The 23,777-nt window shown below is 46.1% G+C and overlaps 2 protein-coding genes across 5 annotated transcripts in view; both read left to right on the top strand.

Annotated features, from left to right (window-relative positions):
• Positions 1 to 7,587, top strand: part of MAPRE1 (microtubule associated protein RP/EB family member 1) — a 46,419-nt gene extending 38,832 nt beyond the window's left edge. For all 4 annotated transcript variants that reach the window (XM_029220604.1, XM_029220602.1, XM_029220605.1 and 1 more), the window contains exon 7: positions 795 to 7,587. In XM_029220604.1, the coding sequence (XP_029076437.1) occupies positions 795 to 851 (57 nt within the window). In that variant the 3' untranslated portion in view covers positions 852 to 7,587. The remainder of the gene's footprint in view (positions 1 to 794) is intronic.
• A 6,816-nt stretch (positions 7,588 to 14,403) lies between these two features.
• EFCAB8 (EF-hand calcium binding domain 8) overlaps positions 14,404 to 23,777 on the top strand; it is a 31,645-nt gene continuing 22,271 nt past the window's right edge. Inside the window, 4 exon segments of the mRNA XM_029220810.1 lie at positions 14,404 to 14,413; positions 14,945 to 15,100; positions 21,366 to 21,484; positions 23,661 to 23,764. Of these exon segments, the coding sequence (XP_029076643.1) occupies positions 14,404 to 14,413; positions 14,945 to 15,100; positions 21,366 to 21,484; positions 23,661 to 23,764 (389 nt within the window).

Below are 23,777 nucleotides of genomic sequence, written 5' to 3'. Positions count from 1 at the left end.
CTTGCTCTGTGCCAGATAATACAAACAAAGGGGTTGAAGATATAGGTGTCCTCGATCTAGTCTGAGTATTATTTTAGTAGAGTCATAGCTTAAGTAAATTTAGCCATAGATATTTAGTTAAAAAAAAGATGGGGGTTGAAGGGGAAGTCTAAATTCTTATGGCATTGTGGCCATTAGCACATGCCAGATGCCCTGGAGTAAGTTTGAGGTGGGAGCCATGGGTGTGATGTTTTCCCATGCTTTTGATGTTGGCTCAGCCTTGCAGCTATTATGTGTGTTGTGGGTGTTTTGGGTAAACAGAACACCCACAACACCTGCAGTAGCATGTGTGCATGGTTCCTAAGTGCAGGCAAAAGAATGAATGAAGGAAAAGCTGGCTGTATGGACAGTTTATTGAGAGGAGATGGTATGGCACCATTATGGTGACTTCAGGGATTTTTGAGGGTAAATTTTCTTAAACAACTTTATTGACATAATGAACTGCACATATTTAAGTACAACTTGATGTGTGAGATCATCACCATAATCAAGACAGTGTACACATCCATCACCCCTGAAAGATTGAGAGTAAATTTGTGCTCAGTTTTTGCCTTTTGTGGGATGTGATTCCACTGCCTAACTAATAAAATAGTGGTCAGTTGGCCTTGTGCCATTAAATGCCAAGTGTGTGGTAAAGACAGGACGAACCGTTGTCTTTGAGAGACTTTAAATATGAGGAAAGTGAACCCACAGTAGAAACTGATCTTTCATTCAGCGTTGAGTAATAGCTTTCCCCTCTCATTTTCCCATTTCAGGAAGGCTTCGTGATACCTGATGAAGGGGGCCCGCAGGAGGAACAAGAAGAGTATTAACAGCCTGGACCAGCTGAGCATCATCCGAATTCTTCACTCCAAATCATGTGCTTAACTGTAAAATATTCCCTTTTATTATTCTTAGAGGACTCACTGGTTTCTTTTCATAAGCAAAAAGTACCTCTTCTTAAAGTGCACTTTGCAGAAGTTTCACTCCTTTTCCAATAAGTTCGAGTTAGGAGCTTTTACCTTGTAGCAGAGCAGTATTAACATCTAGTTGGTTCACCCAGGGAACAAAGAGGCTGACCATGGGGCTCACTGTGTGGATGCTGGTAGCACTGATGGCTGGAGAAGGGGGAGACCTCAGTAGAGAAGTGTAAAGACTGGTTTGAATTTTAAGCTAATGTGAAATCTTGACAGAGAACGTTTTAATAAATAAATGCCTTAAGAGTATTTAAAAGATGCTTCCATATTTCAAAATGTAAAATGTAACATGACAGGAGCTTCTGTGTGTTTGACATTGTGTCTGGGAAGGAAGGGCCAGAACCTGGAACCTTTGGGACCTGCTGTTCCCAGCCCTCACGGGGCTGCCTGATCCTCATAGGCCCAGACCTTGGCCCAAAAGGAAAGTTTGAAAAGTTGCTTTGTAAAGCCATTTAGTGTCCTTGACCAGTTGCATCCCTGATAAGAAGCAAGAGGCATTGTTGCCTGGATGAATAGAGGGGTGTGTTTCAGCCCTGAGACGTGTTGAGTCGAAGAGCTTGATTTTCATAGAACATTTCTCTGGTGATTTTTCCAGTTATCCCTGATATTTCTGTGTACTGTGTTTTGTTGTTGTTTTGTTTTTTTTTTTTGAAATGAGGTGTGTCCAGTTTTTAAATCTAACAACTACTTTTGGGGACTTGCCCGCATCTCTGGGATTTGAATGGGGGTTGTGTCCCGTTTTACTGTCTTTTAAGTTTACATTTAACGTGTTTCTCTTCTCTGCTCCCCTTGCCCACTGGGGACTCCTCTTTGGCTCCTTGAAGTTTGCTGCTTAGAGTGGAAGTTCAGCAGGCAGGTGATCGTGCTGCAAGTTCTTTCTGGACCTCTGGCAAAGGGAGTGATCAGTGAAGGAAGGCCACTGCTACCTTGGGATCTGCAAGGCTGGGTGTTTTCGGTACCTGCTGTCCACAGCCCTCCACTGTTATCGGAGTACTTTGCCAGTGCACTAATCTCTTCGGAGATAAAAATGTTAGCGTGTTACTAAATGTTAATTTTCTTTTGCAGAAAATACAGTACCATGTCTGAGTTAATTATTAATATTTAAAATATTTCATTCCTTAACTCCCTCATTTGCTTTGCCCACAGCCTATTCAGTTCCTTTGTTCGGCAGAATTCTGCAAAATGTGTTACCCACTACTGAGATTGTTCTGCCCCTGATGTATTTGTATTGATTTGTTTCTGGTGGTAGCTTGTCCTAAAATGTGTGTAGCAAGCAGGTATTTTATGATAAAATTGTTGTGTAGTGCATGCTCTGTGTGGAATTCAGAGGAAAACCCAGATTCAGTGATTAACAATGCCAAAAAATGCAAGTAAGTAGCCATTGTTCAAATAACAGTGGTGCTATTTCTCTTTTGTGGCCTTTTAGACTTTTGTTGCCCTAAAATTCCATTTTATTGGGAACCCATTTTCCACCTGGTCTGTCTTGACAGGGTTTTTTGCTACTTTAAACAGTTTCTAAATAAAATTCTGTATTTCAAGAGTGTCATGTCTTCTGAAATTTGTCTTGCCCTGGGTATATTATTTTAGGTTCAAATGATAAGGTACCCACGCTTCCTTCTTAAATTAGGACTGATCTTTTGAAATCCTTCACTGTTTTTTTTTTTTTTTTTTCAAATGTGCTTATTTGTAAGGCTGTTTCTTTTTTCTCCATTCACAGTACATTTCTCAGCCTCCTGCTGTTTCACACTCTCATGTTACTGTGAGAGGTCTTTCAGAAGTCCAGGGCTTGGCCTAGCTACTGTGAAACCTTTTCAGGCTGTTTCCTCCAGAGGTATATAGGACAGAGCTTGGTGGATACCATGGGGCAATACTTTTTTTTCCTGAAAGTATGTTTCAAAGGCAGTGAACACAGTCAATCTGTAACCTGAAGTCATCACCATTTTTCTTCCCTTTTAAAATTCTGTGCTTTAAGAAACGAGTTCAGAAGGCGACGTGCTGCCATTTTCAGTATAAAAGAAAGTTAAATGGTCAGAAGGTAGTTTTCTATATGATCTTTAGGGTACCCACCACAATTATGGATGCTCTGTAAACCCAACTTGATGATTTTGACTAGGGTTACACCCACGTTACTTCCTGTAGAAGTTAACGGTATGAAACCTTCCTTAAAATGTTACACATCTTCAAGAAGGAATTGGAAACCACATGTGTTTGTAATTTACAAGAGGATACCTCCAGGAGTGCATGGAGTTTGCGAAGATAATTTTGGGTAATGTCAGCTGAGACGTTACCTTGGGAAGAGTGAAGCTGTTAACTGTGTGTATCTCTGACCTAGTAAGTCCATTGGCCTGACTCTTTAGGCTGAGGCACACAGTCTTCTCATGTGACTAATTCAGGTTAGGTCACTGGTGCGGTGAACTTGAATAAGCTGCTTGGTTTGCTTGGCAGGTCCTGTGTTGCATGCAGTATAGGTAAACAGATGGTGGATTTAGGATTCACTCGTGCTGGTGGTCCTCAGACTGATGGGCTTCAGAATCCCCTGTAGAACTTGATTGACATTCATTTCTAAAGTCCAATCCCAGAAATTCTGAGTCAGGAGATTAGAAACCTGCATTTTACTGTATACCTCAGGTGGCTGGGGCTTAATGTAGTCCTCAGACCTGTACTTTTTGGCCTAACGTTTATGTCTGCAAGTTCAAGTCTAATTCTGGCAGGGGGGATATCAGATTGGAGTCCTTGTAGGTCCCTCCTAGCTTTGTGACTTTTGAGCTAATTGATCCCTTTTCTTGTTCTGACCTGCTAAACAGGGATGATGGTGTTGGCTGCAGTGCCTCGCTCACTGGGTGCTTGTTGAGATGTGAATGAGCTGAGAAACAAAAGGTGACCACAGCGTTAGGAAGCCCTGCATGGGTTCTTGATCCAGTCTGAAATTGTTTATAGATCAGAAAAGCTTAGGGCACAATTCAGGAGGGTGATCCTTAAGATAGACTTGGAGTATTTTGTAAAGTAAGTAACAAGTTCTTCTAATGTTTCTTTTTCAGCTTGCGGGGATTGGTGAGTCCAGCTCCCTTTAATTTTCAGACTATGATTTTCATCCTGTTTTTCCCCCAGGTGAAATCGTGTTCTAAACACACCTTTCCCCTTTTTCTTTTAAATGAAGATTCATTGATTCCGTAATTGATTCATTGATTTAAAGATAGGTATTTCTTCAGGGTTTACTCTCTAGAATATAATATGGTGTTGGAAAGGAAGCAGTTTTCTTTTGCTATGGCCAAAATGAGTCTAGGGAAGCTTTTCTTTAAGGATTGTTTTATGAGATTTGGTACGAGGAGCTCCTTTTGTGATGTTTACCATAGTTCACCATAGTCTACAAACAAAACCTAGGCTTTAAGCCTGATGAGCCTAATCAGATTAATTTGCTAGTATGTGGGTGACCCAAATCTGACTGCTGTCAACAGAGTGGAAGTAATTGCTTTGCAAGCTGAACCTGAGCCTTCGGTTAGTGTTCATGAATCACCAGTCATTTTGCTGGCCTGGCACTGTTGCTGTTGTTTTAAAATTAAGGAGTATGTCGTACTTTTGAATTCATACATTCCAGTTATAAAATTTTAAAACCCAATGAGTTCATATTTATTTCTTACACTTGCAGCTTTTTTCTCAGTTTTCATATGTGACAGTATAAATGAGTATGCAGAGCCCTTGTCGGAAAGAAAGCCCACAGAGGAATTCTGTGCTTTTACATTGAACTTGACTATGCTTAGAACCATTATCCCAGATGCCTTCAGCCAGATTGTTATGCAGGTATAATTTGTGAAGGTCTCTTTCCCTTTTGGCTTAATCTGAGTTGGAAAGCAGTGTTATTACCTTAGCCTGGAGCACAGAGCTTTCTGTTGAGGTTGTGGTCAGGTTGCCTCATTAATTTCCTTGTCTAGGTAAGCAAGTCCAGCCCTACACACACACATTTAAAGTAACCTATATTTCTTTTGTATTGGATGCTCTGATGTTCTGAATTGTAAAATGATAGTAGCCTTCACAGACATGTTTCTGCAGGTAGGGAGAGGCAAATCTTTGTCTTGTGATCATTTGAAAAGCAAAGCAAGTTAGCCATCGAAGCCTAGAACTTTGAATGGTATCAAGAGGTAGATTTAGAATTACGAAGTGATCTGTTAGCAGTTTGGAATTCTGTAGGATGTCTTACCTTAAAAGTTAAAAATGTTTTTCCTTAACTTTTTCCTGGTTTACTTTGAATATTTTTCGCAGTCTGTAGGAATTGGTGAGGATAGGCTTGATGTAGGTATGAGGAAAAGGAGGAAGAGCAGTTTATTCCATTTGCTGATGTCTTTAATTTTTAGTTTTCGTGGGAGAATGAGATTTGGGAAGCTGTAGTGAGATTCAGTCCATCGGGGTAGGTCTTAACAAAGCTGGCTTTGTGGCTCTTACTAGTTTCCAGCGGGGACAAAGATGAGTTTCTAAGATTCAGCTTTCATGGATGATTCACAAATTGCAGTTTAGAATATTAAAGTTAAGCCAAGGTCAGGCATGCAAGTGGGTAGACTGAATATATAAAGGGAGTGTGTGGCTGGAGCCCTTCTCCAAAATGAACAAGGGAGAAGGGCTGTGATCAGGAGGCCAAGGATCAGGACCAGGGTCCTTCCCCAGGCCCTGCATCCTTGGTCTGCAGAGCATGGCTTTTCACTGGCTCAGTGAAGAGATGAGCGAGGATGGTTTCCCTAGGAACCTTTCTGAGCCAGGAAAAGTTACTTAGGTCTGTAAAAGCCAGTAGGATACCAGAGCCAGAAAGAGTGGGAGAGTGCCCAGTTCCAGCAAGGAACTCTGGAGACCAGTTTTCAACAGTTGAGAAAGTTTTGGTTCGGAGACGAGCACAATGTTTCTCAGCATCAACTACATACGTTTTGCATGTGGAGTTTTGAAAAAATTTGCACTGACAATGAAATGGTTTGTAAAGTGTACATCCTTTCGTATTTTAATAAAAGTTTTGACTCTAAAAGAAGAGATTTTGACAGATGAAGTAAAAAGTGGCTCAACACATGTGTTTGGCTTTTTTTCCCACAGGCTGCAAGCTGCAGGGAGAGCTTTGCTAATACATCCATCCCTGAACCACCATTTAGTGCAAGAATCTAAATATATCGCACCCAGGATCTGTCACCGTTTATCCTAGGCTAAGCTTGAGTGACCTTCAGATTTCTTTCCTGTCTTGCTTCACAGTTGTTTCATCACGTTCATATTTATATTTCTCCGATTGGGCCCATTTATATATTTTGGAGTAGTTCTAGTGATTTTTTAAGATCCAGCATACCTCAGGGTCATCTGGATTTTAGCATTCTAAAGGTTTCTAACCTGATATTGCCTTTTTTTTTTGTATTTTATATGTTTTTTTACAAAATAATGTGAATTAAACGTGTAATTATATATGACTGCTGGTTTTACTTTGAAATTTTAAACCCTACTAGGAAGAATGGAATAACCTGTTTTTTACAGGTAGCTGTAGGCTAATCGCAGCTTGCCCCAGTGTGTGCGCCTCCCTCCCTAGTAATTTTAAAGGCTGAGAGAAGAAACAATAATTCAACGTTGAATGAAATAAAAATTATTTTTAGAAATTTCCTAAGAATTTGTAACTCTCTGACTTAATTTTTTTTCTTTCTTTTTTGGGGAGGAGATGGGTAATTAGGTACTGAGCCACCCCAAGAATCTGCTGTTTTTCTTGAATCATGGTATTTTGAAATCTTTGGTATGTGAATCCTGAGTACTCTTTGGCAGTGTGGTAGGAAGAGCATTGTTTTAAATGTCACGTGAGTTGAGTTGTTAGTCTCAACTAAAGGTGTGATCTTGACATTAATCCTCAGGGTCCCCTCCAGTTCCAATGGTCGTTGGCTTCTGTCTTGTTTATTCGATTTTGAAAAGGAAAAAGCCTATCTTCTTAGCTATCAAGTGGCACCTTAAAATCTTCAATAAATTTTATAAAGCTGAGAAGAATAATTGCAGCTTTACTGAAGAGTAATTCACACATATAAATTGTATGTTAGGTTACAATTTTTGACGTTTTAAACCCCGCAGTGGTAAAGCTGGCGAGGACAGAGTTGGCACTGCTGCTGAGTGGAGTGGAGCTGCCTTCCCTGGAGCAGTGACTGTGACCTTGAAGCCTTCCGGCAGCATTCCATCTTCGCTTTTAGGGAGCAGAGTAGAATCTCCTTAGGATCGGCAAGCGATGCCTGAACTAGTCTCAAGTAGGACTTTGAACTTTTTTCCAGAATTATTTTGTGCAGAGGTTTATCTACGAGATTTTTTTCTTCTTAAACACCTTCCCTCCTGCTTCTTGAGTTAATAAACTGGAATTATTGATGATCACGATTTTATTCGTTTTAGATGTGGGTTTTCTGAACTTTTCCTTATCTAAGAAGTGGAATGAATGCATCTTACTATTTCCCCTTTGTTCTCATGTTTCTTCTTTGGGAAGGAAAGTTACATTTATTGTGATAGAATTTAGCATATTTTGGCCCATGTAAAAATGTTGATAAACGCAGGGGCTGCTGTAAGTAGAAATGATAACATTGGATTGGAAAATGAAAGCCCCAAACCAAAAGACAGGGGGGAATAGTCAAATTGGCCTTGTCTCTGTTTTTTTTTGTTGTTGTTGTTATTTTTTAAATAAACCCTTCTAGTTTATTAATACCTAGTTTAATAAAACTCTGATTTAAAGACCTGCATCTTTTATGACATTTCATTTCATGGAACGTCTTTTGTCTCCACGGTTGATGAAATGGGAGCAGAAATTTTTTCCCTATGTGGGTGTTCTCTTTGTGGTGAAGATATGGGGAGGGGTCTTGGCTTGGTGAACAGTTAACATTTTGGTAACATCTAGGTCATCGTGAAATGTGATTCAGCTGGGTATCTTTAAGTCTGGAATTCATGTCTCTGGTTGAATTCTGCCCAAGAGATTTGCCTTTGGCCAGCTCATGCTGCTGAATTGTGCCAGGGGCAAGATTGAACAGTGCTGTATCAAGTCCAGGCCTGCCATGAAGTCTGGGTTTATAGGACTCCCATCTTACACACAGTGCTCTTGTAGTCTTCCTCTTTTCAAAGAGTTGCAGCTCACGCATCTTATGTTGAGAGAGCTGCTGTGCCTTCCACTGTCCTCCAACTTTGGGGGCTAGTTGGCCTTTTGGTTTTGGTGAACGCTGCTTTATCATTAAGCTCCCAGGCATTTTCCACAGTTTCCATGAGTTGTGGGCGCTCTGTGCTGTATTTGTCCTATGGGCCGTTCTCCACTCATACTTGTCCTGGCTTTGTGTGCTGTAGCTCCTCCTGTCACTGTCTGCTGTAAGTTCAACTTCATCCGTAAAAAGAATGTCTCAGATTAGATGAAACATGGCTGTGTGGTTATGGTTTGTGGGATGGATTCTGCTGTTCCGTTTTGTGTTCTGCATATGGAATTCTATCTCATTTTCCTGGTTCTAAGTGTGGCCAGCTGACCCTGCAGTCAGGTTGAGGCCCTCGGAGTTCACAGAGACTTCATAGAGGAGCTACTTTGGACTTGGGGACAGCTGTCAAGATGTCTCTGTCGAGAAGGAAGTTGAAAACCAATAAGCCTCTGTCAAAGATAGCCAGCAGTGTTAACTGGGGAGAGCAAATTGGGTCAGGGTGAGTGAGGGTTTGGGGTTAAAGTCATCTCCAAAAGATTGGACACCTGGGCCCTAAAATCCATTTGCCTGAGATTAAAGGCCGAACAGGAGAGCTGAGCCTGTCTGAGCTAGATTTCCAGGACAGCTTTAACTGCATTTGGCCTTAAGTCATCTGCCCCTGTAAATTCTTACAAACGAATTACTTAGCAAACCAGTTTTTCTCCCATCCTCCGCCTGCTTCCCTAGTGGCAGTTCTAAGCTCTCACCCCTGTTTCCAGGTTTGTACCGAACCCCACACCCTGGCCCCCTTCCCCTCAGAGGAGGTTTCCTCTGATCTTACCTGCTCTCATTCCAGATAGATATTTAACTCTACAGCTGCATCTTCTCTTCCTTCCAGTATCAGAGGACTAGTACTTCTCTTCGCTTCTTACTCTTGTGCTTTGCTCTTGGGTGTCTCTGTTGCCCTCAACCAATATTTTTTCCCCTTTGTGGCCTCAGTCCACGAACATACAGAGCTCCTCCCTTTCTCATAAAACTTGTAGTTTTAAAATAATTATTGTAGTTTTAAATAAATTAATTATTGTAGTTTTAAATAAAATAATTATTGTAGTTTTAAAATAATTATTTATAAAATAATAAAAAGATTTAAATAGTTGTGAGAATAGTATAAAGAACTCCCCTTTGCCCAGACTGACTAATATGGTGAACATTTTGCCGCATTTGCTTTATCATCGTATGCATTTGTTGAACCATCTGGGAATAAATTACAGATATTGTGTCCCTTTACCTTTAAATACCCAAGTGCGTATTTCCTAAGACCAAGGATGTTCTATTGTATAACCACAGAACAGTTGTCAAAAGCAGGAAACAACATTAATTCAATATTATCTAAGAACGTAGCCATGTTTAAATTTTGCCGATGGTCCTAATAAAGGCCCTTAGACCTTTTCCCCACCCAGTCTAGCATCCAGTTCAGAATCACGCATTGCCTTTGGTTGTTAGCTCTCTCAGTCACCTTCAATCTGGAACAGTTCCTTAGGCTTTGTTCTTCATGACACAGATTTTAAGAGTAAAACCCAGTCACTTTGTAGAATGTCCTGCAGTTTGGGGTTGTCAGGTTACGTATGTTTGTGGAGGGTACCGCGGAAGTGGTGATCTTGAGACCAGCGCGGCAGGAGGCAGGGCCTTCGGCTCCCTCATCAGTGATGTTAACTTTAATCACATGTTAACCAGGACTTCAAAGCAAAACAAAGTATACTTGATTTCTGTACACAGAGCAGTGCTTTGCTGCTTACTATCATTGTGGTGATACACGTGCCTCGTGTTAGTGCACCTTTTTGTATTCCTTTGTTCTTGGCCTACCTTTTTTTGCCACATTGGCCCCCAACTCCCCATAATCCACATGTACTCATAATTTTGTATGTACTGACAGTACAGTACCCCCTTAGACCCAGGCAAGAAGGGCCTCTGCCCCGGGCTGAGCTTTAGGGCATCCCACTCTGTCCCTCCTCTGGCCATGTCCTGCTCCACCAGATGAGGTAGGTTCAAGGGGCTAAGCGGATGGCCACTCAGGCCCCACCGGTGTGCTGCCCGCTCCCCCCACCCCCCGCCCCCTGCTCTAAGTACTGGAATTCCCCACCCAAATCACTTCGAAGCTGATTCCAGAGTCTTTGTAGGCCTATTCCCCAGAGCGTCATTTTTGAGGGCAGCCTTGCCAAGGCTTGCAGTGACCATGGAGCAGTGGAAGCATGGGGGAGATGCAGCCTGGGTGTATGGGATGGGGTGTCCGTCCACATGCCACCATCCACAAACCCCCTCAGCGGGATGGAGAGGACATGGGGTTGGGCAGAGGGCTTGGAGGCCACACTGCCAAATTCTGTCAGTGAGCTGAGGAATTCAAGAGTTCTAAATTTGAACCTGGCCTTCCAGCTTGTTATGAAAGTGTATTTGTGAAGGTAGAATAGAATGTATTTTATTTAGCAGTGTAATAATTTATAAACCTTTTAAATAACTAGACTTGCTATGTGGACCAATATTTGTTCTTTTGCTCTTGGCCCCATAATTATTAAGGGTAGTCCCACTTACAGATGTGTGTATGTGTACACACGTACTTTTATGTATAAGCATGTACCTGTTTGTCATTCTTTTATAAATATTGGCATCATTCTGTGCACTCTTTTTGTATCTCATGGAAATCCCTCCTAGTTGCCTGCCGAAGGTCAGATTCATCCTTTTGATTCCTTGGGTAACGTCCTGAGTGCAGGTGTACTGATTTATTCAGCCATTCCTCTACTGATAGTCATTCACTTTATTTTTTGCTGCTCTGAACGATGTTGCAGCAACGACTTTTTTTTTTTGCTGCACTGCATGGCTTGCAGTATCTTAGTTCCCCGACCAGGGATCGAGCCCGGGCCCCAGCAGTACAAGTGCCAAGTCCTAACCACTGGACCGCCAGGGAATTCCCAGCAACCACTCTTGTCCAGCGGTCTTTCACAGATGAGTAAATTGCTACCCACCATTCACTCCCTTGAAATAAATCTTAAAGATTGGTATGAACCTTTTTTGAATTAAAAAAGAAATAGAGAAATGCATGATTTTGGACTATAGAAATTCTCTGTAATCTCACCTGCCAGAAATAACTGACATTACATTTGGAGTTCATTTTTCCAGGCTCTCTTTCCATGCAGGTGGCAACATATACAGGTATATATTCTGAACAGAAATGGACCTATGAATACACCTCTGCAACTTTCTCACTGGTGATCTTTCATCGCCCGTGTTCAGTGGCCTTCATTTCTTATCATCTTGGCTCACTCTGGAGCATCCCAATCTTCCTGGTTGACTCATCCTGTCTTTTGTGTGTTTCCCCTCCTCTCTCTATGCCCTAAATGTAGCCACTCAAGTTTCAGTCCCCATATTTCTAGGTATTTGTTTTTTATTTCTAATTGGACAGCCCAGCATCACATGCATTAAGCCACTTTCCCTCATTGCTCCCTTTTCTGGAAATGTTTCTGGCATTTCCCTCAGTTACCCTGGTTCCTAGCTTCCAAGTCTCCTTTCCTTCGGCTCTTCTCTCTCCTTTGGTCCTTATAGCTGAGCTGTCGCCAAGACACGGTTAGGTTAGGACACCATGGGCCAGTCTTCCTCCTCCTCTCTCCCTCCATCTTATGCGGATGAGTTTTCATAGTTGCCTTCATGGAAGTTTCCATGCCATCCCAGAGTGCCCTCTTGCTTCCTGCTGGTGACACTTGCTGATGAGGTGGGTTGACACTCCAGTAATCCTGACACAATGCTGTCTTCCATCATCTGTGGAGGTGCCACTGACCCAGTGGAAATGTGCCCTTTGTATTCTCATAGCAGAGCTCCATGGAATGGACCCCTCCTCCACACTCACACCTGACCCCGTGCTGCGTGAGGAGAAGTCCTGCCTCCAGGGGCACTGAGGGCGGGTGGGTGCACACAGTGGAGAGTCAGGGGCCCATCTTGCCCCACCTTTGGTGCATGTGTTTGACCCTTTGGAAATGTGCTTGCCCCAGACCTTATTTCCCGAATCTGTGAATTATAGTTGGACCCCCACATGGCCTCCTAAGCCTTTTCTAATTCTGAAGAAAGGGTGACTCCCTTTAGGAAGCCTCTGGCATTAAGCCAGGAGTATAGTAACTTGAGAAGCCTCGGGGCCCCAGGACAACTCTTTCCCATCAGAGGAAAGAAGGCTCACAGGTATAATAAGCTCTAGAAAAACTCCCTGTTTTAGGATCCCCTATGAGAAGAGGGGTGCTCATCAAATACGGGCTGGGGATCCATGGGCACAGGGCAGCCATCCTCTCCCTTGACCTTGACTTTTTTCCCACCCTCCTGTGTCTCAGCTAGGTCAGCCTCCCACATGGTCCTTACAAAGACTGGAGTTAAAGCAACTATGATTCCCTATTCTAGGTCAAGACCAATGTCTTCTGAGGACTTCAGAGAGAGCTCTTTATCTCAAAAGGTAAGAAAGCCATCAGAATTGATAACGGGAGGGGGTGTTCCAGAGCCACCAGACATCACTCATGGGCATCCAAGTCTGTCGGTTATCAGGTTATCAGCCTCTGCACGGGGAGTTGCAAGCTGAGATATTTACAAAGTAACAAGTCTACTGCAGTAGGCTGGTTTTCCCTTTTAAAGCATTGTGTGGGCCAAATGCAATAAAACCGAGGCCACCAATTTGCAGCCTCTACATGGACTGTACTTAATTTTGTCCAGCTAAGTTGTGATAATGGTGGGGTGGGCTGTACAAAGTATTATGAAGCCAGATGAGTATTTAGTGTCCATTATGTGCTTGGGGCTGGGGAAAATAGAATTAGTATAGATTAAACCAAGATAATTTTAAAATGCCCTGGCCTTCAAAGAGCTCACTATGAGATGGGGAGTAATAACAGGAGTTCTCATTGATTGTGTAATACAATTTGTTGGGGCTTCGCACGTGTTCAGGTGTCATTTTATCTCACCACAACCCTTCAAGGTGGGTACTGGGGAGAGATTTTGCAGGTAAGGAAACTGATGGCTCCGAGAAGTGATGTGATATGCCCATGATAAATTAGCTGGGAGCAGGCAGCCAGGCAGAATTCTAGCCCAGAGAGCTCTGGGACTCTACAGCCGTGTGCTTCCCATCACACCTTGCTGTCACACATATGGATAGACATGCACAGGTGTCAAGCATGCATGGCAGGTAGGAGCAAAGAGTTTGGAAGCACAGAGGTGGCAATGATGACTCTCACCTGAAAGTTATTGAAAAGCTCCTTGGAGGAGGTGTCATTTGAGCCAGAGTTTGAAGCATGGGTAGGAGTTCATCTCTGGGGATGATGGTCTTTGTTGCATAGAGGGAAAGACGTGAGGAGAAGTGGAATGCTATCTGTGTGTGTGGGTGGTGGAGAGCAGTTGGCGTGCCTGGACCATGGTGTGTGCGTTACAACTAGAAAGACAGGTCAGGGCTACATTGCAAAGGGCTTTGAGTGCCACACTCAGGAGTTGGGGATGATGGGAGTAGCCTGGAAAGTGTCAGCTGGGGTCGAGTCATGATCAGATTTGCCTTCCAGAAAGATAATTGGTGCGAGTGTTTTGGGAGGTGGATTTGAAGGGAAGACCAAATTCTGGTCCCAGTTGGGGAAGGCCATTGTACTTGTCCCAGCAAAAGGCTAGGGTTTAGGGTGGGGCAGGGATGTGGGAGAGGAGGGTTTAGATATAGGAGATGGATCATAGTAAGAATCAATAGGAAGGACAGTAAGAATGCAAGGGAGGCAGAGGGAAGAACCAAAGATGGTGGTGGGATTTCTAACCTCGGGGCCTGCGTGGCCGGTGAGAGCATTAACTAGCTCATCTGTTGGGCTCCATGAAGGCAGGTCTCCACTCTGTTCGATGGTGTGTCCACAGTGCCTGGCACTCAAAGAATGTGCCTAGACCCTGAGGGAATGAGGGAAAGCTCACAGTTTGAGGGGCACTGCGTTTGGTGCGGCTGGGGCGGGGAGAGTGAGTAGTCCAAACTCCACCTTGTCTTTTGACTTTCTGAACCGAAGTCTTCTTCACTGCCCAAGGCCCAAAGCAGTGCATTTCAGTGGGCAACACCCAATGGTTATCACATAGTCCACACCTGGAGTCTTTTGGGGGAGGTGGCCTTTGATGACCTGAGTCTTCAGGAACCTGCAACACTCTGCTAAGGGTCAAAATGAGTCACGTGTAGGGGCGGCAGAGGGGAAGCTTTGTTGAGGGCTGGGGGGATGGGGAAGGCTGGGTGGAGAATGCGGGAAGGTGAGCAGGAGGTGGCGGAAGCCAAGAGCCCCCGATGGAGGGGACTGCGTGAGCTTGGCTGTCGTGCACAGGTGATCTGACCTGATCCAGGGTGTCTGGGCTGGTCAGCACAGAATCACATTGGCTGGAGAAGATGGAGCTGGATTCCTTGGGGTCTTGAGTTCTGACCACTGAAGATTTGAAACTATATAGTTACTCAGCTGAAGCACCTTGTCGAGTCCTGTGGTGTGTGAGGTGGGACCTTGGCTGTGTCTGCTAACCTCGCTGAGCCTCAGTCGTGGCATCTGTAAAAGGGGAACAGTAGTTAACTCCCCAGAGTCAGGAGAAGCGGTCTAGATCTTCCTTGGGCTTCCTAGGCCTAAAAGTGGTTAAAGACTTAACTTGTTTGCATCAGTAAGTAACACACCACAACACTACCTACCCCAAAGTTGTGCTCTTTCAATAAGATGTGCTGAAACTGTTCAGCTCAGGAAATCACCCCTCTCAGGGCCTGGTTCCTGTAGTCATCTGTGTTCCAGGTGTCCTCTGCAGGTGGGTCCCAGAAGAGCAAGGAGGTTCTCAGCTCCCCGACACCATCCGTCTCCCTTAGCCAGACATCCGACTTCCAACACGAGTCTCAGCTGTTCACTGAGCCACACCTGGCCCAGATGGAGAAAACCTTTCAAGATGAGGTCGACTTGACTGGAGGTGAGGCTACATCATGGGCTCAGCCTCTGGCTTCTGCACAGGGAGGGACCCAGGACCTGGTGTAGGTGAAGGGTGCAGACTTGACAAGCGTTTTTATATCCAGTATCTCCTTTAAAACTTTTCATTGTTATACTGTGTGGGTATTGTAAGCCTACTAGAGGCTATTTGGGACCGAGGAAAAAAATACCCCTAATCCAAACACTTGGGTAACCCCTATCAGCATTTCAGTATGTTTTCTTCCAAACAGTTTCATATGTATGCTTCATTTTCTATTGCTGTGTAGCAATATTCCCACAAAATTAGTGGCTTAAACCAGTACATGTTTATTATCTCACCATTTCAGTTGGTCAGGAGTCTGGGCACAGCTTAGCTGGCTTCCCTGCTCAGGGTCTCACTAGGCTGCAGCCAAGGTGTCAACTGGGGTTGCAGTATCATCTGGGGCTTGACTGGGAAGGATCCACTTTTTTTTTTTTTTTTTTTTTTTGCTGCGTCGGGTCTTAGTTGCAGCAGGCAGGCCCTTCGTTGTGGCGCACGGGCTCCAGAGCGCATGGGCTCTGTAGTTTGCAGCACGTGGGCTCTCCAGCTGAGGCACAAGGGCTCAGTAGTTGCAGTGCATGGGCTCAGTTGCCCTTTGGCATGTGGGATCTTAGTTCCCCGACCAGGGATTGAACCCGCGTCCACTGCATTGGAAGGCGGATTCTTAACCACTGGACCACCAGGGAAGTCCCGGAGGGATCCACTTCTAAGTTCACCAGGTTGTTGGCAGAATTCATCTCCTTGAAGCTGCAGGACTGAGGGCTCTTGTTTCTTCCTGGCTATTGAAGGGCCACTGTTTTCAGCTCCTAGAGCCGCCCAGTTCCTGGCCCTGTGGGACTCACCAATACGGCTGATTTCAAGACTCAAGTCAGGCAGGAAGATAGCAACTCCAGCACGATGTGTGCTACAATCTCATAATCATGCACACACAGTCCCGTATATCCTGTCACCTTTGCCGTATTCTGTTGGTCAGGAGCAAGTCACAGGTTCTGCCACACTCAAAGGGAAGGGATCACAGGAGGGCATGAACGCCAGGAGGTGGCCATCTGGGGCCACCGTCAGCCTCTCTGCCCCAGATGGCTATGTGTGTTTTCGCATGTCTGTAATTGTACTTTATGTAATTTCAGACCCTTCTTTTTCTCTTAATGTTAATTCCTTAAGGGTTTTTCATACTTTATGTGGTTTTCTGGATCATCATTAGCAGTGAATGCAAGTGCTCTACTGGTTGACTAAGCCATTTCCCTAAATGAAACATTTAGCTTTTACTGAGTTTAAATAACATTGTGAAGAACATCCTTTGTGCATCGAACTTTTTTTCTCTTTAGAGCTTGATTTATGCCCTTGGGAAGATACACATAAAGTTAAATTATTATTCCTATTGGAATACTTAAAGTCATCTTTATTTCTGTCCACTAGACTCTGAGCGCCAGTGCTGGGGCCATGTCTGCTTGCCCCATCAATTTGAGGTTTACAGCCACACCGTGTTTTGGCAGGAAAGGGTAACAAATGGTCAGTTTAAAAAGAGCAAAGTGAGGTGGGGGAGGGATAATTTGTGTCTGACCTGAAGCTGAGATTGTCCCTAATCAGAGTTCTTCGGGTGTCAGTATTTGGTGGCCAGGAGGTGCCACCACTGTGTCTTAGAGGACCGGACAGCCCCAGCTTTAGCTACAGTTTTTATTCTGTTTGTCTTTTGTTTTGAACAGGTGATATAGGCACACAGTTCAAAATTCAAAAGGTGCCATTATCTCTCCCTCTTTTCGAAGCAGGCCACCATGCAGTATTTTTACAATGCTGCATTACAAACGTTTTCCAAAAAAAAAAAAAATTCAGAAGGCACTTTTCTCATGATACCTTTTCTTGGTATACAGAGAAAATGTCTCCCTGGGTCAGACTGTGCTGCTCCGTCCAGCATGCAGTCCCTGCAGGCGTTACTGCCTTCCGTTTCCTGTAACCTTCAGAAGCACACAGTGCCTGTAGTTGCTTCCCCCTCCTTTTCATATACACTACTGTCTACACTGCTCTACTCCTTGCTTTTTTTTCCTCCAGCTTTATTAAGGTATAATTGACAAATAAAATTGTAATGTATTTAAAGTGTGCAAAGTGATGATTTGATATCCATATACATTGTGAAGGATCTGCACAATTGTCTACTCCTTGCTTTTTTAAAAAGTAATTTTTATCTAGTTTCCCTTCTTGAATATGTCTTGACCTAATATGTCTTGAAATCTTTTCCTATCAGTGTAAAAAGAGCTTCCTCATTTTAAAAAACAAAACAGAAAACTGGCCGTGGTTTTAAATGGAGGAAGGGAAAATTCACTCTTAGCTGATGGAGGGTAAAGGAAAATAGGACCCTTTTTCAGAAGCCTTTAAAAGAGGTGAATTCTGAGCATGGGCTTGAAACCGTTTCTCGGGAGCCCTGGCCATTTGTGCTTGCCTCGGAGGGAAGAGGGGAGATACATGGTTCTCTTCCCTGTTCTGCAAGTTCCCTTTTTGGGCTGCAGTGGTTTTGCTGGTCTTGAAAGTGTCCACGTACCCCTGGCCCACTGCCCAGTGGGGCCTGCCTGGGGGAGGCTGCAGGCTGCTCAGGGCTTGTAGGAGAACCACCGGGCTAGGGGGCCCTGCAGCTCGGCCTGCAGGCAGGGGGAGCTTACCTTCTGCTCAGGTGCTCCTGGGTGGACATGGGTGGCACACAGTCTGAGTGCCACCCACCCTTTATGCCAACAGATATTTTACCAAGCTCTGCCGGGCCTTATGGTTTATATAGGCCTCTGCTGGATTTTATTCAGTTCTCCCAGAAGCCCTGCAGCAGGGGTCCTGACTGTCCACGGGAGGCACCTGGGGGCTCTGCGCAGACAGGCATCAACCACAGGCCCCGACAGAGTGGCCAGTCCTGTGGCACCAAAGCCTGTGCCTTCTCGGGCACCCCCACCGTGTGGAGCACCTCAGACGCTAAAATAGATGAAAGAAGGCCCCTTCAGTGAGAGCAGGGCTGTGAGTCCAGTGTGCAGCAGCATCCTGTCCTCCATGATCTGTGTGCTGAGAAGGGCAGGCATGCGCTCTGGACAAGCATGGGGAACAGGTACTTATTTCCCCTGGAGGGCAGAGTGGAGGCTAGGAAACAACATTTTTCTTTTCATTTCTTTCTTTTCTTTTTTTCAATTGAAGTATAGTTAATTTGCAGTGTTGTGTTAGTTTCAGGTATACAGCAAAGTGATTCAGTTACACATATATATTATTTTTCAGGTTCTTTCCCATGTAAGTTATTATGAAACAACATTTTTCTTAAGCATTTTTAATTTAGCATTTATTTTTTTAAATGCTTATAAGTATATAAAAAACAGAGATAAATAATCCATTACCCTACCTCTTGGCATTACAAAGAAAGGAAGAGAAAGGGGCGGGGAGCTGGGGGCACTTGGCACTGGAAGAGTACATGGGTAGAAAGTTCAGACAACACAGAGAGGTGTGGGTGCAGCGGGAGCCTCTCCCCCTGCCTCCACCCCTGACTCCTGCCCCACTGTGTTCAGAGGAGGTCATCCTTGACCTGCCTGGAGAGGTGAAGTGGAAGTTTCCCAGGAGAGGGGAACAGGGAGGGTCAAGGCAGGGGCCTGGCATAGGAGAGGTGTTGCTGGGCTAGAGGGCGAGCGCGGCATCCTGGAGCAAGGCTGGGGGGCCAGGTGGCCCTGGGGGGCTGGTGGGTGCCCTCGGGTCACAGGGCCCTGAACTCCGGCAGTGGGGCTGATGGGGAGGTGGCACATCTAGACCTGTTTGAGAAAGGTAAGTGTCATGGTGGCTAGGAGGTCGGGCTGGATGTGGAGCCTGGGGGGGTTGTTGAAAGAGCTCATCGTGTGATGGCCACACATGGGGTCCTGGAGATTATAACAGAGAGGAGAAAGTCTTCTGGTTTCAAATCCCCGCTGCACCTCTGTGTGTCCTTGGGCAAATCCCGCACCTCTTGTGCCTCTTGTGTGCTCATCTGTAAGATGGGGAGAATGACAGTGCACCATTCCAGGACCACAGGACTCACCCCTCAGGTGTTCTTCTTGGGTGACTGGGTGGAGGTGATGCCGTTAGCAGAGATGGTAAACACAGGAAGTGGGAGCAAGTTTCGGGATAAAGATAAGAAATTGGATTTTAAACATGCTGAGTTGAAAGGGCCGGGGGGACACTTGGAAATATTCAGGGACATGGAGAGAAATTCTCTCCTGAGATGTAGAGATGGGTGAATAGATGAGGTCGTTCAAGGAGAGTGTCCAGCAGAAAAGAAAGGGACAGTGATGGGAAGAGCTGAGGCACGTGACGAGCGACAGGACAGAGCAGGTGACGGAGCCTGGGGGAGTCGCAGCAGCCCGGGGAGGCGAGAGTGGCTGGTGCTTGGCCGCCAGAAGGGAGGAGGCCCCGAGGGTGGGGTTCGAGGTCACCGGGGCTAAGAGGAGTGAGCTGGCAGGAGTCAGGGAGCCACCCAGAAAGTCCCTCCTGCCTGATCCTAGGGAATGTAGGGGCCCCCTCCGCAGGGACATATTTTCACTTTTGTGCTTCGAGAGCTGTTAGTGAACCATTTGGTGTGAGGGGTGAGCACTTCCTTTTAGCCGTGATGAGCAGGGGACCTGACTGGCTCCCACAGTGTACATTTCTTTTCCAGGACACCTTTGTGTCTATTCTCTTGTTATACTCAAATTTTTTTCAGTAAACTTTTTAAGAAGGATATTAAAATAATACAGCAGTGGACAATATATACAAGTTCTTAAACACCAATGAAAGGGACTCTCCCTGTAGTGTTGTCAAGAGGGGTTTGTTCATTAAACCTGCACAAAGGCCCTTTGACTGCCAGCTCTTTCCCGAGGGGACAGCTCTGTGCTCGGGGACTGTCCCCTGACATCCATCTGATACACGGAGGGGCTGTTACATGTCACTCAAATGTGTTAAGGCTCTTGGCTGTCGCTTCAGATCAGCAGGATGGCTCCTTCTTTAAGCAGGGCAGCTTTTGTTCAGGCTTTCATTTGTTCCTCAGTTTAGCAGTAAATGTTGCTGTAGTGCTGTGCTGGGTGTTGTATGAGGAGCGTGGAATAGGGTGAGAGCGTGACCCCAGATTGCTGGGGATGGTCTGGGTGCCACCACTCACCAGCCGTGTGACCTTGGGCACATGATCCCAACTCTCTGTGCCACAGTTTCCTCCCAGCACCCCCCCCGCCCCCGCCCCCACCCGCCACCATCAGGTGATCAGTAAGAATAAACGCAGATGGTAGTGGTCCCCAGTCATCGTCATCACGTCCCAGTGCCAACAGAAACACTCAGGGAACAAACATGTGTTGCGTGCTGAGGACCCAGTCAGAGAGGGGACAGGCTCAGCCCTGCACTGTCCGAGCTCATGTCCAGGCTGGTAAGGAGGAAGGTTTGGGGGGAAGTAGGAGCCAGGCATGGGGCTGGGCCGCCCCCTTCGAGAGTCCCTGGGAAAGGCTTCCCTGTGGAGGAACCAGACGGTGCAAAGGCCTTGAGGTGGCAGGGTGAGAAATGGTGTGGGGACATGGTGGCTGGAGCAGAGAATGAAGGGGATGGTGGTGAGAGGTGAGGTCTGAGAGGAGCAGCCTTCAGGCCATGGCGAAAGTTCCAGATATTTGGAGGGGGTTCTAGAAGTTCTTTTTAAAGACTGTGATTCTTTTAAAAAAAATCTAGACAGGAGTAATTGATCCATTTGCAGACAGATACCCCTGTAGCCACAAAACCCAGCAGGGGAAGAAATTTTATCCCAGCCCCTCTGCCTCTCCCCTGCCCATCTTTCCCTCCAGCCCAAGTTTGTATTTTCATTGCCTCTAAAAGATGTGTTTCACCTCTTCCTCTGTAGCTTTGAATTTATTTATGTCCCTTTGTTGCCATTGTTTACTTATGTTTTTCTTCTTTCTGTATTTATTTATTTATTTTGGAGTTTTCATCAGTTTTCTTTGTCTCAATGCCTGGTCTGTCTGATTTGCTCAGAAATGGGATCTGATCTTTTTTAGTACCCACCCCCGTCACTGCCATGGGACCAACATGGTGCTTTCACGAGGCAGGTGTGCAGCCAGTATTTTTGGGTGATCGCATGTTGAACAGATGAGATGCAAAAGATGACCCGGCAATGTGATCCTCTGTGTGTTCCCCCTCAGCACCCAGACACCCAAGAACGCTGTGGCTGGTGATGGGGCCGAGGGACTTTTGGTGAAGTGGACGGTGTTCTTCCTTCTCTCTTTTGAAGCCCTGGACATGAAGACTTTCGTTAAGGCTGTGAAGAAGATTCTGAGCAATGCGTCCAACGAGATGATAGAGGCGCTGTTTTTGAAGGTGGACATGAACTGTAACGGCCTCACCTCCGCTGCTTCAGGTGGCTGAAGGGTGCAGTCCTTGGCTGGTCAGTGGGGCACGTGGAGGGCTGAAGAAGGGGGTAGACTCTGGGGGGCTTGCTGGATAGAGGAAACACTTGGAGTCTTTGAGGGGGCCCTCCCGAGACCCCTGTGAGCTGGGCTCACTGCAGCTTGTTCCCCTACCAGGGTACAGGAGGGTATGTGACAAATGCTAGTGACCCCTGCCCGAGACTGGCTGAGCACACAGCAGTGAGTGGCAAGGACCCCCGCCTGCCACGTGGCTCTCCTGCACACCAGCCTCCCATTTGGCTCAGGGGATTCCAGCCGGTGCCACAACCATCTCTTAGCCCTTTATGGTCACTCAGTGGCTGTTAAATCAAAAAATGTCAGGGTTGGGCTTCCCTGGTGGTGCAGTGGCTGAGTCCGCCTGCCGATGCAGGGCACACGGGTTCGTGCCCCGGTCCGGGAGGATCCCACGTGCCGCGGAGCGGCTAGGCCTGTGGGCCATGGCCGCTGAGCCTGCGCGTCCGGAGCCTGTGCTCCGCAGCGGGAGAGGCCACAGCAGTGAGAGGCCCGCGTACCGCAAAAAAAAAAAAAGTCAGGGTTTTAGAGCATATTAATAATAATGCTTTTTACCCCTGATTTTAAATGTTCTACAATGAGCATGTACAGCATTTAAGAATGCAAAAGAACACAGTAAAGTACAAAAAACCAGTCTGATGTATTGATGTAGCAGTGCTGACAACGATAACTAGCATTTACACCAGACATGGTGCTAAGCAGTTTATATATTATTATACTTAAACCTCACAGGAATCCTATGGGCAGGTGCTGGTAATGTACCTCCATTTGACAGATTGGGAAACTGAGGCAAGAGAGGAATAAATTGGGCCAGGGTTACAGAGCTAGTTAGCAGCCGGGCCAATCTTCAGACCCAGGGATTTTGCCTCAAGAGCCCATGTGTTAACAGCTCTGCCATACCTCCCCCTCAGCATAGATGTACATTCTTTTTTTTTTTTTTTTTTTTTTTTTTTTGCGGTACGCGGGCCTCTCACTGTTGTGGCCTCTCCCGTTGCGGAGCACAGGCTCCGGACGTGCAGGCTCAGCGGCCATGGCTCACGGGCCCAGTCGCTCCGCGGCATGTGGGATCTTCCCGGACTGGGGCACGAACCCGTGTCCCCTGCATTGGCAGGCGGACTCTCAACCACTGCGCCACCAGGGAAGCCCTACCTTCTGTCTCTTTATGTGTGTTTTTTGCTTTCATTTCTCTTAATACTCTATAATAAATATGTTTCCAGCACTCTGTCATCTACACAGTGATCTTTCTTCATAACTCCCTGTTTTTTTTAAAAAATTAATTAATTTATTTATTTTTGGCTGCTTTGGGTCTTCGTTGCTGCGCGCGGGCTTTCTCTAGTTGTGGGGAGCGGGGGCTACTCTTCCTTGCAGTGCATGGGCCTCTCATTGCGGTGGCTTCTCTTGTTGCGGAGCACGGGCTCTAGGCGCACCGGCTTCAGTAGTTGTGGCATGTGGGCTCAGTAGTTGTGGCTCACGGGCTCTAGAGCACAGGCTCAGTGGTTGTGGCGCACAGCCTTAGTTGCTCCGCGACATGTGGGATCTTCCCGGACCAGGGCTCGAACCCGTGTCCCCTGCATTGGCAGGCGGATTCTTAACCACTGTACTACCAGGGAAGTCCCCTGTCTCTTGTCATAGCTTCATATGGTGGCCCATTTCGGCCTTGGCCATATTTTCGTGAGACTGGTCAGTAGAGTCTAGATTTGCCCTCGTGGCCTGGCTTATGGGTCCTCCCCAGCTGTTGACTTCTTGATATATGAGCTGGGGCAACTCATCTATACTTATATGGGCCTTAGTCTTATTATCCATAAAGTGGGGTGAATAAAGAGACTCAGATGCAATGGCAAATGTGGAGCGATGTGAGGATTATCTAGGATTACAGAAACGCGTTGAGGGAGGCGCTGCTGTGCTGTCTTCACAAATGCACGCACAGAGGCCCTTTGCCGATCCAGATCCAAGAACAGCTCTGGTGCTTGGCTTCTTCCCTCGGCCAGAGCCTCGGGGGGCTCCCGGAGTCCCTTGGAAGGGGCTGGGAGAGACGGGCGAGTCACTGGAAGCCGGTGCTCAGCCAGTTTGGCCGACGCCCTCCCTGCTGGCGTTTCTTCCTGAGGCAGCAGGAGTACCTGGACTACGTGATGCGTGAGTTCAAGGGGAAGGAGAAGATGTTGAGGAGCCAGCGCTGCCTGCCCTTCCACCTTCCCATGAGGATCATACCCCTGTAAGGAGCCTCT

This window comes from Monodon monoceros, unplaced genomic scaffold (genome assembly GCF_005190385.1).
Source record: "Monodon monoceros isolate NGI ecotype Baffin Bay Population unplaced genomic scaffold, NGI_Narwhal_1 Super_Scaffold_13, whole genome shotgun sequence".
Lineage (NCBI taxonomy): Eukaryota > Metazoa > Chordata > Mammalia > Artiodactyla > Monodontidae > Monodon > Monodon monoceros.
Note: the sequence above shows the minus strand (reverse complement) of the source record. Positions and strands in the feature narration are given on the sequence as shown.